At 43.0% G+C, this 16,757-nt stretch overlaps 1 protein-coding gene across 2 annotated transcripts; it reads left to right on the forward strand.

The window, feature by feature from the left end:
• Positions 1 to 12,219, forward strand: RGCC (regulator of cell cycle). Of its 2 annotated transcripts, none has more exons than XM_028526836.2 (5): positions 1 to 245; positions 773 to 958; positions 8,217 to 8,324; positions 10,515 to 10,577; positions 11,821 to 12,219. In XM_028526836.2, exons 1-5 carry the CDS (start codon positions 197 to 199, stop codon positions 11,826 to 11,828), a joined length of 414 nt encoding a protein of 137 aa, XP_028382637.1. In that variant the 5' UTR covers positions 1 to 196; the 3' UTR covers positions 11,829 to 12,219. The 2 variants fall into 2 exon arrangements, with proteins under 2 accessions (XP_028382637.1, XP_035867211.1); XM_036011318.1 differs by having other exon boundaries at positions 3 to 233; positions 770 to 958.
• Positions 12,220 to 16,757: the final 4,538 nt, after the last annotated feature.

Here is a 16,757-nt window from a genome sequence, read left to right on the forward strand (position 1 = left end):
GCGGTGGCAGCGGCGGGGGAAAGTGCGCGCGTGCGGACCTTGCTTCGGGAGGCGCAGCAGGAGGGCTGCCGGGCGGAGGCGACAAGCAGAGCGGGGGAGCGAGCCTCGGAGCCCGCTGTCTCTGCGCGAGCGTCCCACGGTTCCCGGGCCAGCACCGCGCAGGACTTCCCGCCACACGCGCCGGCGGAGCGCGCCCATGAAGCCGCCGGCAGCGCAGGGCAGCCCCGCGGCCGCCGCGGCCGCCGGTGAGTGGGGGTCGGGGTGTAGAGCCCTGGGCGCACCGGTGGGGGTGGGATAGGAGGGCGAAGCCGCCTCATCCTTTTACACCCCACCTCCCCTAGGTCCTCGGCGGCGGGAACCCGCTCCCGGCGTTTTCCGCTGCTCTCCCAGCGCAGGGCTGGGGGCCCGAGCCCAACGCTCCACGGGCACGTCAGGACTCAGTTTTCCCACCGCCCCGGGTTCGCAGGCGCCCACGCCGAAGCTGGCGCGTTCCGGCGGCGCGTGGGAAAGAGTTCCGCGGTGCGGGCTCCTGGGTGACCTTTGGCCCACAGCTCTGCCCCCTGGAGGCTCAGTTTCCTTATCTCTAAGGTGGGCGGGATAGCACACCCCGCTTACAGCCGCGCTTGAGTATTAAAAGATTAGAAGCAAAGGCCCGGATCGCGTGGCTGTCACACGGCGAGCGCTCTGTGAAAGCTGTGCTCGGGAACCCGGGAGGCCCCTCCGGGGACGGCAGCACGGTCCGCGCGGTCTGAGCCACGGTTCCTGCCCCCAGCGCCGGCCTTGGACTCCGCGGCGGCCGGGGACCTGACGGACGCGCTGTGCGAGTTCGACGCGGTGCTAGCCGATTTCGCGTCTCCCTTCCACGAGCGCCACTTCCGCTACGAGGAGCATCTGGAACGCATGAAGCGGAGGAGCAGCGCCAGTGTGAGCGACAGCAGCGGCTTCAGCGACTCCGAGAGTAAGTCCGCACCCGGGAAGGCGCCCAGAGCCCGGGGACTGCCCACACCCGTCCACTAAGGAGCGCTGTGGCGCGGGTCTCAGTTTGGGTGTCTGTAAACTGAGGGGTGGGCAGGGCGCAGCGAAGTAAGCCCTACAGCTCAAAGCTGTCTCTAGGGCGCTGGGAGAGATGAGTCGATAGGGTGGTAGGCCCAGCGGGCCAAAAAACTGGCCATAGTCGTGGGAAACCTCTTGAAGGCAAGCTGGTCTACCTGTCACCCGCAGGGAGTCAGGCAGGTTTAAGCAGCTTGTCCTGCCTCAGCCAGAGAGGACTCCTGGGACTCAAGCTTTTCCACAGTTCCCTCTTCTCCTTTCTTCTCTCCCTCCCCTCTCCTCTCTGCAATAACTTTTCAGAGGATGTGGAGCAAGTGCCACAGGAACGGCGGTGGGAGGAGACACGGGAGGGCACAATACTGAAACATTTGTGAAACCAGGAAAGGTTTCATAAACTGTTGTTCTTGGAATTTTTGAAATAACTTCTTGCACTTTCTTTTGGCCCTGAGCTCTCAGACTTGCTGCTCCACTACATACAGTTTTGAAAGATTCCCTGGCACTACTGAGTTCAAGTGTTTTAGGAAGTGCCCCTCTTCAGGCAGGTCTATCGAGGGAGCACTGGCTTTGACTCCCGGCTCAGACTGGACAAGGAGTCAGAGAGCAGATGGGCACAGAGATGCTTCCTGGTGACGTCCAGGTTCTCTCTGTCCTAAACAATCAAGAACTCAGATGTCCTGTCAGGATTATGGATATCTGTTTAGGCGTCAAACAGCAAATTTGGTGATTTTTCAGTATTACATGATTGTTGGTTTCAAATCCTGGATTATGTATTATTTTTCAAAGTGCATTTGAAACAATTCTGGGTTATTCTGAGACTTTACTCCCTAGATGGCTGCAAACATGAACGTCACTCCCTTTGTTGCCCTCCACTCTGGAAGTAAAAGCAATGACCTTTCCTTGTAATTCTCTTCTTCTGAAATCTGAAGTTCTCCCTTGTAACACGGGAAAGATTCAGTCTAGACTTAAACATGAGCTGTCTCCCTGAAAGGGGATAAAGGGCACTTACCACCCTTCAGGGGATGAGTCAGAAACCTGAGTTCCAGCTGACTTTTGTTTGGCAGCCTTGCCCAAGGGTTAGATCTAATTGCAGCTTAGAGGTGAAAGGGAATGTAATAGTGTGCTGTTAATTTTCCATTTTGTATTTTTGGACTTTGTGGCTAATGACCAGACCGCTTATTTTTAATTTCAAAGGGAAGTCAAAAAACTTTTGAAATTTGTCTCAGTGTCTGTGGCCAAACTGAAATACATCTCCTTCTACTGGGTAATGGAGCAAGTTACTCATGGAGGACAAATTCTCTCCCCCACAGGAAAGAGAACTGGGCGGCCTCTCCAGGGCTGCTCTACTGCAAGAACAGCTCCTTTCTAAACCACAGCTGCATTTGACTGGAATAAAGTCTGAGCGCCCATTCATGGGTGACTGCTGCTCTTTCTGGGTAGAATTTCAGATCTGGGATCTGTTTTCAGGGGCCTCAAAGAGAAGGCACTTGAAACAGCCTGAACGGCTTTGGGGGCATAGTTAGAATAGTCTGTAGTTGTTCTTAGGGTATGTGTGTATATTTTGCTTTGTGCATTTGTTGTTAACTGTTAAATTAACCCTTAGTTTGGTGTTTAGAATGGGGAGGGTATAAAGAAGGTTCCAATGACATTGGTCTTTTCAACAAATATGTAGTTGGTCACCCATAAGACTGCTTAGAAAGAGTCTTGGAAGAAGCAGTGTATATCTGAATAATAATTTCTTAGGGAAGCATAATATGTGTATTTTAATTGCCACCAAGAATTGAGCACAGACATTTGTTATACTCATTTGTCTGTTTAATGCTTTTCTGTGGAAGAAAATGCTTGAGAGAGGTAAACCCTACTGCATTTAGTCCATCAAAAGGGAAACACATCAGGATAATGATAAGAAGTCACTTTTGCCAGGCCCTTACTGTAATTATTATTATTATTTATTAGCTGTTACTATTAGTGATCTCTTCACTGTGCCTTATATGTGTTATCTCACAGGGTTACTACCCACAGTTCTATAAGGCAGACATTGTTATTTATGTTTTTCTGAGAAAAGAGCAGAACCACATGGTCTCTCTCCCTAAGGCTTTGCTCTGTCACAGTGGATCGCTGGTTGGAATGGGAACCAAGTCCTCAGGAATAAACTTCAGGTCCCAGTGGACCCAGACCACATGCCCATTTAGCAATAGTCATTGTGTTTGCAGGTGTATCTTTCTGGCAATAGTCATCTGGTTGGGGCAGTGGAGCCCAGGCCGAGTGCTGTCAGGGCTCTAGATGCTGAGTGGGCTTCAGGTTCTCTAGCTATAAATTGAATGAATGCTATTTCATAGTGCAATTAGAAATACCCATAAGCTCATGATTAGGAAGAAGTATTTGCTCTGTTTAATGCTTTCAAGGAAATATTAAAATGCATGTATCATGCTATGTCACATAGTTCACATACACATTTAAGCAAATATCTTGCATGAAAATGCTTTCACTTGACCCTGACAGTTGTATTGCTTTGAAGACATTCCCATTGCATTCCTGATTTTTGAAGAACCCTTCCTTTTCTCATTAAAAAAAAATTAGGTTACTTGCCTTCAAATGAGAAAAATACACATTCCTTCTTCCACCCAAAGAAGTAAGTTACTTAGATAGGAGAGACAAAGATATTTAGAAGGAAATACTCCTTCCTGTTTCCACTTAGGGAGTCCTAAGACGTGAAGAGGACCAAAATAACAATTGCAAGATAACTTCACATTAGGGGTGGCATTCAAATGAGGGTGATTAAAATAGGCTTGTTCTTTTTCCCTACTTGGGTTCTGACAGATAATCTCAGGTACTGTAGTGGGAGTAGTTTTAACTTCAGCAGTAAAAAAGAGCAGTGCAGTTTGGAGCTATGCAATGTGGTTCAAACTCTATCCTCAGAGGTGCTTCAGGAATTGTAAACATCTTTGATTTAAACTTATATAAAAAACTATATTGTTTTCTCAATATTTTCAGAACTCTAAGAAGTGCACATCATGACTTCTCAAATGTGTTTAAGGTCTGAAGTCTACTGGATGTGCTAGGGCTATTCAGATATTTCAGGATGAGCAACTGGCTTCCTTAGCGTGAATAACACCTAGAATGTCTGTATACCCTTGCCTAGACCATTTTAGGTTGGCCCTGGGATATGGGACATTATGGATCTTGAGTGCCAGCATGATGGGTAGCATATGGCTGATTGGGCATAGGGGCCATTGAGACTAGAACTTGCAGTTGTTCAAACTGTGAAAGAATGGGGAGTTAGGAGCTCTCAGCTTGCCCTAGTACTGTGTTAGGAATTCTCGGTAGGTGACAGATCTCACTCCGAAGGCTACCTGGCAAGGTGCAGATGGGGACTGAGCAGTCCCAGGAGGGAAGCTGAGACAACTATGGTGAAACTGAGAAAAAGGCTCTTTCTTACTGTATCCCACTTTTAGTGTGGCTGTCAGAATTAGATTTTTGAGGAGGATATTTACCATCCCCATTCCCTGGGGCAACAGGGAAACAGGCCCAAGGCTTTCTTTTCCTAAGTTAATTACTATAGTTAGCTTGCCTTAAACGTGTGGGATTGTTCTATATTTATAGGAGCTCTGGACAAGGTTCACTGTCTGTGGTTTTACTTTCCTCTGGACTAGCACATGATGGTGCCAACCCTAAATTACCTTTCTCCCCACCCCTAAACTAAAAAAGCACATCTACCTTTTAAACAAGCCTCTGTTTTTGCAGATGAGCTTCCCAGGCTCTGTTGGTGTTCCTGAAGTTAGATGTTTGTATATTTAATGTGCTTACATATCTTATGACATTGTCTTAGGAAACTTGGTCCCTGAATTTGAGGTCCTTGGCTTCAGCACACTAAGTTGAGTTGCCGAGGACTTTTAAATGGGGCTTTGAGTTGCTTGTGAGATGGGCTTTCGAGCTGATTGAAATAGGTGTAAGGCTTTAAAATATCTAGTCTTGCCACCTGCCACAGTTCTCCAAATCATCACTGTCATATGTCCGTTAAGCCCCTGTTAATAGCACCTGATATCTGAGTGGGGCAATAGTACATTAATATGCTATCAGCCAGTAACACATTGCTGTCATTTTATTAGACTAACTGGCTATTTTGAAAGGAAAAGCATTCCAGGGGAGTGAGGAGAGCAGGAAGTCAGGCTTTGCTCACCTTTAAATTTACCACAATGCCTGGTATGAGATCTTGTTCACTGAAGGTGCTTCATCTAAGTCTGTAATACGAGATTTTGTTGGATAAGGATAAAGAGAGGACTAGAGCTTGAGGTACTTCTGTGCAGATGGTTTGTTCTTGGGAGGTCTGTTCTAGGGCGCCCTTGAAGATAAACTTCTCTTAGGAACTTTGCTACTATATGAAGAAGAAAGGAAGCCTAGGCCCAGAATCTTGATTCTTATTCTCTGTGGTGACCTTTCTTCTCCTGGGTATTCCATCCTCCATTTTGCCAGGAACTTTAGAATAAAATTGTGAAAACCATAGGTATCATACATGCAGCATCTAAGTTATTATTTCCCTTTTGCAAAAGAAGAAACTAAGACTCAGAGGTGCAGTGACATGCACAGGGTCACCCAGCTTTCACATGGCCTCTTATCCCATATCTGTATGGTGGCAGCTTCTGCTGGGCCCATAGTATCTTTGAGGCTTTTGAGGTTGCCCTTTTCATCTTTTTCATGAATGACATTTGTAGAATATTATCACAAGGTAGAACTAAACTGTGGGCAGTTTTTGCTTAAGGGTTTTGGGGTTCATTTCCTTTTGATGGTTGAACATTTTGGAGCCTAGAGTCAAGTTTGGCCCAGATTCTGCACAGGAGCTCTTGGAAAGAGAGAGATATCGAGGTGTTTCAGTGAGCTAGAATATGAGCTAATGTGTGTGTGTGCATGTGTTTTTTCCCCTGCCAAAGGATGAGTATATGTGGATGTAAAATTGCTGGAGAGTTGGAGCACAATAGAGATAAAAGTCCAAAGTCAGGGCAAGGGGCCTATGGTGCAAGGTAGGGTAGAATAGGTGTGGTGGAGAAACTGGCTCTCCAGGGCCAGCTGTCTCTGGGAGATAGAGAACAGAGGTGTGGCCACTAGATCTGGGCCAGTGAGTCTCTGGGTTTGGCACTCTGGGCCAGGGATGGTGGTGAAGCTCTCAGATGTTCTTCAGAGCCATAGAGAATGTGCCAAAGACCTCGTGTTCTTTCCTTCTGACTCAGGAGTCTGGGCACAAGGCCTGCCCCCCTCAGGGCCCTCTGTGGGTTTCCTGCCCCTAAATCTTGCCTCATCTTTTCCCCACAAATTTGTGGTGATTCTCCTGGCCTTGCATGGTGACAAAGAGTAACACTCCAGTGTAGGGCTGCCATGGACACTACTGTGTATGTAGGGGGAAGTCTTCCCCTTGAGAAAATCCAGACTGCTCTAGAGGCAGACTTAGCTGACAAGGCAAACAGGAGGAACTTTGCAAGCTGAGTTCTACTGAGTACAAGGGTCCTAAGAAATATTAATAGGGGTGCCACAAAAAAGTGTCCCATGACCAAGTAAACTTGGGAAATAGGGCTTTCTTTATCGTAAGACATCTCAGGATGTTAAAGTGGAAACGCACAAGAGGAATCCCAAGGGTGCTCAGTGTTTCCCAAACTTAGTTGATCACACGAAAGGACCAGTAATCAAAGGAATATATTTTTTGGGAAATTGTGAGAGGTTCAATGTTTTGGATCTCAGTAGGTACTCATCAGCAAAGCCCTGAAAAATGATGTGGTGAGCTGGACCTTTAATGGCAAAAAGAGTGTGGAGGTTGGGTGTGTTTGGAAAAGTGGACAAGATGGGTGTGTAGGCTTGAAAGACAAGGTAGTAGGGTGTTGGGCCACCTGGCAGAAGAGGGAGGGAGGAAAAAGAGCCAGGTGAGGTGCCTGAGAGCTTATATAAGCCTTTTAGGGATGAAGATAATTCTGTTGGGACCAGAAACCCCTGCTTCTGAAAGCCATTTTTATTCTGGGCATATCTATTGTAATGTAGTCCTATTCACTTTTAGTTAAGGGGACCAAAGAAGGATATTTTTGCCCCCTCCTGACTTGGAGGTGATTGGATTAACTGAGTGATCGTCTTGGAGGAGTGGAGGCTGGAAAGGCCCTTAAGATTCAGCTTCCTTCTCTCACCTGAAGGGCTTTTCTGGAGCTCATTTCTGCTACAGCCATGGCTGGCTTTGTGTTTTGTTTTAACCAGGAAGACTGCTCCCTTGTGACCTCAGTGGCCACATCCTGCTTCCGTTGTCTGCTCTACCTTTGAGCCCGCTGCGCTGGTGCAGCTCAGCCAGCAGCTCCTGTCCTCATCACAGCCACATGGCTGGGCTGCCTGTGGGTTGGTTTCCTCTCCCTTGGCAGGTGTCAGAGAAATAGAATCTCAGAATTTCAGAGCTGGAAAGGCATTATGGATTATTTAGTCCATCTTTCCATTTTGTGATGAGTAAGCTGAGGTCCAGATACTGTCTTGCTTCAGGGTGCTCAGGTGCTTAGTATCTGAGTGGTTTCCTTGACTCCCAGTGCAGCTCTGCTTCTGGGACTTCGCCTTGCTGTCCCTCTTTGGGGGTATGATGATGAAATAGCTTGAAGTGTCTGTAACAGATAAGCTACAGGAGGAGAAATCTTTATCTTTGATCCTCGACCTTATCCAGAGTGTAGGCACGTGACAAAATTGTCTCTTGAAGAGTCAGGGAACATTATTAAGCCATGGGATCCAACCTTATGTTTATACTTTAGGGGGTTCAGAGGGCAGAAAGGAAAATTTTTTTTTAGTAAGATAGTTCTTTATATTTAAGATCCCAAACCAACTTGGTGTCATTCAGACGGCTGGGCAGTGGGCTGCTGTGTGTTGCAGAAGAGCCTGGTCTGATGGTGATGGCTCTCTCACACCCTTCCTTTTTCAGGGAAGAAGGGCCTTTGGTATGTAGGGTTGGAGACACACACACACACACACACATGCACCGGCATACTCTCCTGTCTCAAATCATTTGGGGACGTAAATACAAAATCTGGAAATCAACCTGTTTTCTTTACTAGAAATTTATATCTTTTGCTTCTTTTGGACATAAGCTCTTGGTTATCAATAGACTGTAGACTGAAAACCATTCCTAATGAGCTGAGTTATGTTTTCTTTCCTAACAGGCGCAGATTCACTTTATAGGAACAGCTTCAGTTTCAGTGATGAAAAACTGAATTCTCCAACAGACTCCACCCCAGCCCTGCTCTCTGCCACTGTCAGTCCTCGGAAAGGTGAGTTTATTAGTTGGAATTGAGGTTTTTTTAATTCTTTATTTTCTTCCCTTCTCAGTCTCTTCTCTCCTTCCCCGTGATCCTTAATTAATCTTTCCCAAATACAAAGAAGTAGATGACTAATATCTCATGTAATTTGATATTTTATTTATTTATTTATTTTTTAAGGAGTGCGCAGGGACAGAGAAAGAGAGGGAGAGAAACATCAATGTGCAAGAGAAAGGTTGTTTCTTCCATGGACCCAACTGGGGACTTGGCTGGCAACCCAGACATGTGCCCTGACCGGGAATCGAACTGGTGACCTTTTGATTCGCAGGCTGGCATTAATCCATGAGCCACACCAGCTAGGGAGGAATTTGTTGTTTGTTTTTTTTTCAGGGGTGAAATGAAATGTGAAATGAAATCAGATAATAAGAGGGACAGTGTGGGGGTGGGGGGTGGGGCAGAGCGCAACAAACAAAATTCACAGGGAGGAAGAAAGCTTGTAGACTCTGGACTCTGTTATCTCTCCTGTGGTGTCCTCGCAACTGTGCCAGAGGACAATGCCCTCTCTAACTGGTTGGTTCTAGAACTTAAAACTCAGCAGTTAGGCTTTGCAGAAAGTAGGATTCTTTTTATTGCATAAACTATTTAACCAATGATTTCAGGTTACCAATTTAGCAATTAGATGGGGTCATCATTATGAGACAAGTGATGACCTAACATGATTCAAAATAGTAGTCCAGCCTGTCTCTGCTGTGATATTAATAGACCTAGAAGTTTCTAAAGATGTATGAACAGTTTCTTACTTTTTGTAACTAGTAAAGCGTCTCCTGTTAGAGAGCTAAATGTTCTGTTATAGTGAACAGATCCCTTTTGAAAACAAAAGGAGTTTTGTTTTGTTTTTATATTTTATTTATTTATTTATTTTTAGAGAAGGGGGAGGAAGGGAGAGAGAGAAACATCAATGTGTGTTTGCCTCTCGCATGCCCCCCACTGGGGACCTGGCATGCACCCCAGGCGTGTGCCCTGACTGGGAATCAAACTAGCAATGTTTCAGTTCACAGGTTGGCACTTAATCCACTGAGCCACACCAGCCAGGTCAGGAGTTTTTTTCCTTAAGAAACATTATACTTGCTGGAAATAGTTGCAGAATGCAATAAAAATGGAACACAGTTTAAAAAATATGAAGATTCCATCACTTTTCTTACTTTGGCATTAAGGCAGAATTTCCCTCTCTTTCAAAGGAGACATTTTAAAATTCTCTCAGCACGGCAATATTAGCAGCCGTCAGGGACTCTGACATTGCCTAGCCGTTTGTCTGTAACAGATCTGTTGAATTTCTGCAGAGAGACAGAATAGTCTAGAAAGTGGTTTAAAACATGCCCAGATGTGCTACTTGATCCTCAAGAGATAGGAATTAAAGAGGGGAACAAAGCCCTACTGGCAAATTAACTTTAAAAGCTAAGAACAACAAGCCATTTGTAGCCAGCAGGGGTTAATTAATGCAATATCCAATAATGCATTTCAGAGAAGGCACAAGTGATGAACTCTACAGAAAAAAGTAAGATATGCAGAAAAAAGTATATGTCTCAGGATGCAGAGGGAACAAAATCAGGGTAAAGACTCCTTACTTTCTGCTGGCCACCTGGGTGGGATAAGAGAAGCCTCCTGTCGCTTTCCCTGTGCCACTCTGACCAGAACCAGTGGCTCTTCACGCATTTCCTACTGGAGGGATGCCGAGGGCCTGCCTAGGTGACAGCACAAGGGAGGAAGTGTCAGAGAGAGAACTGCAGCAGGATTCAAGGATCTGGGGTTCTGTTCTACACAGGCCTGTGCTTTCCAAATATTTCTGACTGATAACTCAGATCCTATACAATCAGAAAATCAAAACCTTTTACCTTCCTTCTTTGCTCCTCATACCCCCTCTACCTGCTCCCCAAACTTAGAGGGCCTTGGAGAGAGGTGGTTCTTCCAAGTTGCTGGGTAGGGGAAGGGGATGAAAGAAACATTTAGGCCATACGTCAGAATAAGTTTCTGAGTTGACTGTAAGTGAACACTAAAGAGACACTTGGGGTTGGCACAGGACATTCTTCACCTACATCTCTGAAGATACAGAGATGCAAACTAGGGTTGCATAGTGGTAGAAAATGTGCGAGTCAGCAGCTGTTTTTGATATGGGGAAACTAAACTCTACCTGTTGTTTTTCAGCTAAACTGGGAGACACAAAAGAGCTAGAAGACTTTATTGCTGATCTTGACAGAACCTTAGCAAGTGAGTGCATGCATGTATTAAAAAATCAAACAGAAAACTAACCGACACCTCTGATAAAGTGCAGTAATGCTTACCAACTTGCCTGGGGGCAGGAAGTTACACCTTACTGCCTGTTTAGGTTCCCAAACAGGAGCCTAGTGGCTCAGAAAGAAATTGGGAGGACCAGCTTGCCTTAAAGTAGACTGGTACCTTTTCAAACAGCAAGAACAGACCACCAGCCAACAGTGGCATTTTGTTTGAGAAATGGAGAGTAAAGTAGTATAGTCATTAGAGCTATATTGGAGCTTTACTGCTGTGATGGCGGGCCAGGCTTTTCACAAAAGAAATGACTGATTGCTGTGTAAGCATTATGCTGACAAACCAGAGGATTCCATCCCATGGCCCAGGGAAATTTTCCCAGGATAGGTCCAGGGGCTTGGCAACATCTGACTTCCAGAGGGTTGAGTCCCGAGAGAGAGAGTTGGCTTGGGGAGGGCTTCTAACCAAAGACCCACACCAGTTGTTGGAAGACCTGTATTAAGTGTGTGACACCTGATTTCCCACATGGCCATTATACAATGATACCCCACTTGGTGTGACCAAAAATGTTGGAAACTGAAGATATCTGATCACAACTGCAAGGGGGAGGGAGTCTAGAAGAAGGGACGGGAGACTCAATTTAGACATTCTGTTTCAAATGGACAGGATTGCAGGAGCCAGAGGGATGAGCTAGAACTTCTGATATAAACATTTCAGCAGCCCTGGGTCACAGAGCAGGCTTGGAGAATTTTTTCCTAGCCCCTCACTTTTTCAATGAAAGAGTTGATTTTTCCATAATAAATATTTTATGTTTTGCTCTGCTAAATAGCTGGGTAAAATATGAAAAATTGTATCCAAAGCTGGTTATTTAAAAATAACTAACACTATTTCAGACAGACCTAAATATTAGGTGGCAAGTCTGTTTGTTCTCCACCTGCAAATTTGCCCATTTTCTTACATACTGTGCCAGCCTACATCAGAAGACCGCGGCCTGTTTTAACAGAGATTTTTGTAATTGCAACTCAGTTTGTATTAGATCCTCGTAACAAGCCTGTCTACTTCATGGAAATTGCAGCTGGCTGACCAGTCATACCAGTTAATCAGACACACGTTAAGTAGGAAGACTGCCATTAAGTTTGTTGCTTTGATGCATGTCTGAGGTGGTGGTTAAGCATAGGAATTGTAAACTTTTGTGAGTAGATAACCTTGTCTATCCTATTTACAGGTATGTGAGAAAGGGAGAAGTTCTGGGTCCTTTCATCATAAAGAAGCTTAAGGAAGCTCGGAGGGCCTGGTAAAATCCGCCTACAGAATTTGTTGCTAGAGGGAACAGAGATGAGCACTTACCTACCACCAGGTCATTCTCAGGCTGGTCCTAAAACTAGCCTTTGGGCTCATCCCTGGGCAATTTCAACAGTGAAACTGACTTTGTTTACCTGCTTGCAGCATATTAGAACACACCACCCATGCTAATATTGTATTTTCTCTTAAAACAGCTTTCCTGTAATTTAAAGTGCTTTTATGAAAATATTTGTAATTAATTATATATAGTTGGAAACAGTGATATGCTTTTCTCATTATAATATATTTTTGTATGCAAATAAAATTTGAACTGGAGTCTGTATTTTGTAAGCTTTCATTTTTTTATTTCTTTCAATATATTTCAACTCAAATAATAGTCTAGTGGGAATGACATGCTTCTTGACTTCTAACAAGGACCTTGGATGCTTGCTGCCAACTGTACTAGACAATAGGATGGTAAACATAAGTGTTAATTTGAAGCTTATTTCTGCTGTAGAGGAAAATGTTGACATATGATTAATGGAAATTTTTAATTTGAGGATTGTGGTTTTGATAGAAGTTGGGTTTTTCTTCCCTGCTCTCCTCCAATTTAAGGGAAATAGTATTTCCATTCATAATCCAGGACTTAAATATAAGGGAATGTTTGGGCATCTGGGACACTTAAAAATGATGGTGCTCTTAAAAATCTCTGTGCTAAGGAAGACTAGATGGGGGCAGCCTCGATGTTCAGCTGGCTTCAGTGAAACCAGAGGGTCCGGCTGGATGCTAGGTCTTCCATGGCGTGGGCTTGCATATAGCAGCCAGTGCTCACTCTCCCTGCCTCCCCATCTGCTGCTTTTGGAGGATGGAGATAGGTGTAAAAACAGGAAAGTTCATGATTTTCTGTTTAAAAACCTAAAATAACTAGGTATCACTTTGATAATCAAATCAAGTAGTTTAAGAACCTTAATTCTTATGTTCCTGTAGGTCACAAATCCACAACTTAGCTACTTATAGTTTTCTTTATATCTTCAAAAGTGAACTATGATATTTCATCTTTTTTAAGAAATTAGGAAACTAAAACTTTTAAAAAACATTTCTTTATTTCTTTATTGAGATACAATTCACATACCTTGAGATTCATCCTTTTAAAGTTTACAAATCAGTGTTTTTTAGCATACTTACATAGTTGTACAACCATCACCACTATCTAATTCTGTGTTAATGGGTTTGCATATTCTGGATATTTTAGATGAATGGAATCATACAGTGTGTGGCCTTTTGTGTCTGGCTTCTTTCCCTTGCCACACTGTTTGCAAGGTCCACCCATGTTGTACATGAATCAGTACTTCATTCCTTTTTATGACTGAATAATAATGTATTTATGGATATACCATATTTTTGTGTGTGTGGATATATGTTTTAATTTATCTTGGGTATATAACAAGGAGTAGAATTTTTAGATCATATGGTAACCCTATGTTTAACATTTCTATAGCAGCTGCACCATTTTACATTCCCATTGGCAATATGTAAGCATTCCAGTTTCTCTACATCCTCATCAACACTTGTTATTATCTGTCTTTTTAAATATAGATACCCTAGTGGGTGAAATTTGTATCTTACTGAGTTTTTTTTAAGATTTTATTTATTTTTAGAGAGGGAAGGGAGGGAGGGGGAGAGAGAGAGAGAGAGAAACATCAATGTGCGGTTGCTGGGGCTTATGGCCTGCAACCCAGGCATGTACCCTGGCTGGGAATCTAACCTGCGACACTATGGTTCACAGCCCACGCTCAATCCATTGAGCTACACCAGCAAGGGCTCTTACTGTAGTTTTAATTTGCATTTCTCAATAGCTAATGATGTCAAGCACCTATTCATGTACTTATTGGCCATTGGCAGACCTTTAGAGAAATGTCTATTCAAATCCTTTGCCCATTTTTTAGTTGGGTTGTTTTTATTATTGTTGAGTTCAAGGGGTTTTCTATGTATTCCATATACTAGGTATATAAGACCTATGATTTGCAAATGTTTTCTATTTTGTCCTTTGAAGCACAAAAGTTCTAAACGTTAATGAAGTCCAATTTGTTTATATTTTTCTTTTGTTTGTGCTATTAGTGTTATATGTAAGAAATCATTGCTTAATTCAAGGTTCAAAAGTTACTTAGTGTTTTCTTTTAAGAGTTGTATAAAGTTATACAGCTCTCTTACATTATACAGATCTCACATTTAGGTGTTTGATGAACTTTGAATTAGTATTTGTATACAATGTGAGGTAGGAATGCAACTCCATTCTTTTTATGATTTTTTATTTATTTATATTTTTTTAAATTCTCACCCAAGGATATGTTTGTTAATTTGAGAGACAGAGAGAGAGAAGCATTGATGTGAGAGAAACATCGATCAGATGCCTCCTGTATGCACCCTGATGGTTGATTAAACCCACAACCTAGGTATGTCCCCTGGCCAGGGATCAAACATACAACCTTTTGGTGTATGGGACAATGCTCCATTCAACAGAGCCACCTAGCCAGGGCCAACTCCACTCTTTTTTAACATTAAATTTCTCAAGTAACATTTACTAATAAGATTATATAAGTTTCAAGTGTACAATATTATAATACATTATCTGTATGTTACACTGTATGCTCATCACCCACAGTTCAGCCTCCTTCAGTCACCATGTATTTGACCCCTTTACCCTCTTCAACCTCCCCTCATCCCCCTTCCCTCTGGTAGCTACTGCTTGATGTCTGTGTCAGTGAATGTTTTGTTACTGTTGTTTTGTTTGTTCATTTGTTGCTTTGTTTTATATCCCACGTATGAGAGAAATCATATTCTTGTCTTTTTCCATATGACTTATTTCAGTAAGCATAATACTTTGAAGATCTATCCATGTTGTTGCAAATGGCACCAACTCCATTGTTTTGTATGTAAATACTATCCAGTTGTCATAGCAGTATTTGTTGGAAAGACTATTTTTCCCCATTGAATTGTGTTGGTGCTATTGTTGAAGATCAGTTGGCTGTAAATGTATCAGTTTATTTCTGGACTCTTGATTCTAGTCCAGTGATCTATATGTCTATCTTTATTCCAGTGCCACACAGTCTTGATTACTATAGCTTTGAAGTAAGTTTTGAAGTCAGAAAGTGTGCGTCTTCTAACTTTGTTCTTCTGCAGCATTATATTGGCTGTTCTGAGTAACTTGCATTTTCATACAGATTTTAGGCTCAGCTTGTCCATTTCTGTAGAAAAGGCAGCTGGGGTTTTCAGAGAGATTACATGGAATTTGTAGGTCAGTTTGGTGAGTATTGCCATCTTAGCAACATTGTCTTCCTTCCGTTTCAGGAACATAAAATGTCTCTTAATTTATTTAGGTCTTATTAATTCTTTCAGTTATGTTTTGTAGTTTTCAGTCTATGAATCTTATACTTCTCTTGTCAAATTATTCCTAATATTATATTCTTTTTGATGTTATATAAGTGAAGTTTTTTAAAATTTTATTTTCAGATTGTTTTTGCTAGTGTTTAGAAGAAATACACTAGATTCTTGCATTTTGATTTTGTATCCTGCAACCTTGGTATACTTGTTATTAATTCTAATAGTTTTGTATAGGTTTACAAACAAAATTATACCACTCACAAATAGAAATAGTTTTACTTCTTCCTTTCCAATCTGAATGCCTTCTTAACCTTTTCTGCTTAATTGCCCTAGCTAGAACTTCCAGTACAGTGTTGAAAACAAGAGGTGAGAAGGCATATCCTAGATCTGTTCATGCTCTTAGAGGAAAAGCTTTTAGTCTTTCACCAGTAAGTATGATATTAGCTGTGAGCACAGTTTCTTTTTTAATTACAACTTTTCTGTGACCTGGAACTATTTCTTGCTTATGCTTAGGAGGCTTTATCTGCTTTGGATAAATCTTTTTCCATCAGGGCACCAGTGGCTGTTTGTTCACTGTCAGTATAATTTTTATTATTAGCCCCTTCTGGGATTGAGGATATATCTGCATGTGGCAACTCTGTCTTTACGGTTTCCTAGAACACAAATTCCCAAAGTTAGAAGTGCGGGGTATGTGGCCTGTTGTAAAGTATGGTCAGTGGTTTGGGGAAAGGAAATGGATTCTTTCAGAGAAGTGTTGGAGGGAGACTAGTTTACGTTCTATAGGCCTCTGTTGGATGAATAACTGGGGACAAGCAGAGCTTGTGGGCTGAGTCCCACATGCTTGGGATTCTGAGATGCTGAAAAAAGTGTTTTCAGTGTTTTCCAAGATGCATTTCAAGTGGCACATTCCTAGCTAGTTTTGAAAAACAAATATTAAGGTCATGTATACTTGAAAACTACTGCATGGTATGTACCCCACGTAGAGATTTATTATGCACCTTAGTGCATAAATTACTTAGGGTTCAGACTAGGTTGGTGGATCAGAAAATGCAAAATGTAGTGTCTTAAACAAAGAGGAAGTTTTTTTTTTCTCTCACAGCCCAGAGGTAAGCAGTATAAGGCTGGGTGAGTGGCTCCATGGTTCAAAGTGGCTGCTCCTGCTCTTGTCATCACATTCACATTCCAGCCAGTAGAAAGGAGAACAGGCAAATCAACACAGGCTTATTTTTTAATGACATGACTAGAAGGGACAAAAATAATTTCTGTGCATATTCTCTTGTCTATGTCTTTGTCAGATGGTCATTTCTAGCTGCAAGGGAGGCTGTTGAAAATGTCTCTAGCTGGGCAGCTAAAATTTGAGAGTGCAGCTATTTAAAAAAAAGACAAAGAGAATGGGTATTGGAGGACAGCTAGTCATCTCTGCCACTGACTTCTGCAACACTCCACTCCCTCTAAGACCCGAGTGCCAACAGCAGGCTCTTGCAAACTGCTTGATTGTTA

Source organism: Phyllostomus discolor, chromosome 11 (genome assembly GCF_004126475.2).
Source record: "Phyllostomus discolor isolate MPI-MPIP mPhyDis1 chromosome 11, mPhyDis1.pri.v3, whole genome shotgun sequence".
Taxonomy (NCBI): domain Eukaryota; kingdom Metazoa; phylum Chordata; class Mammalia; order Chiroptera; family Phyllostomidae; genus Phyllostomus; species Phyllostomus discolor.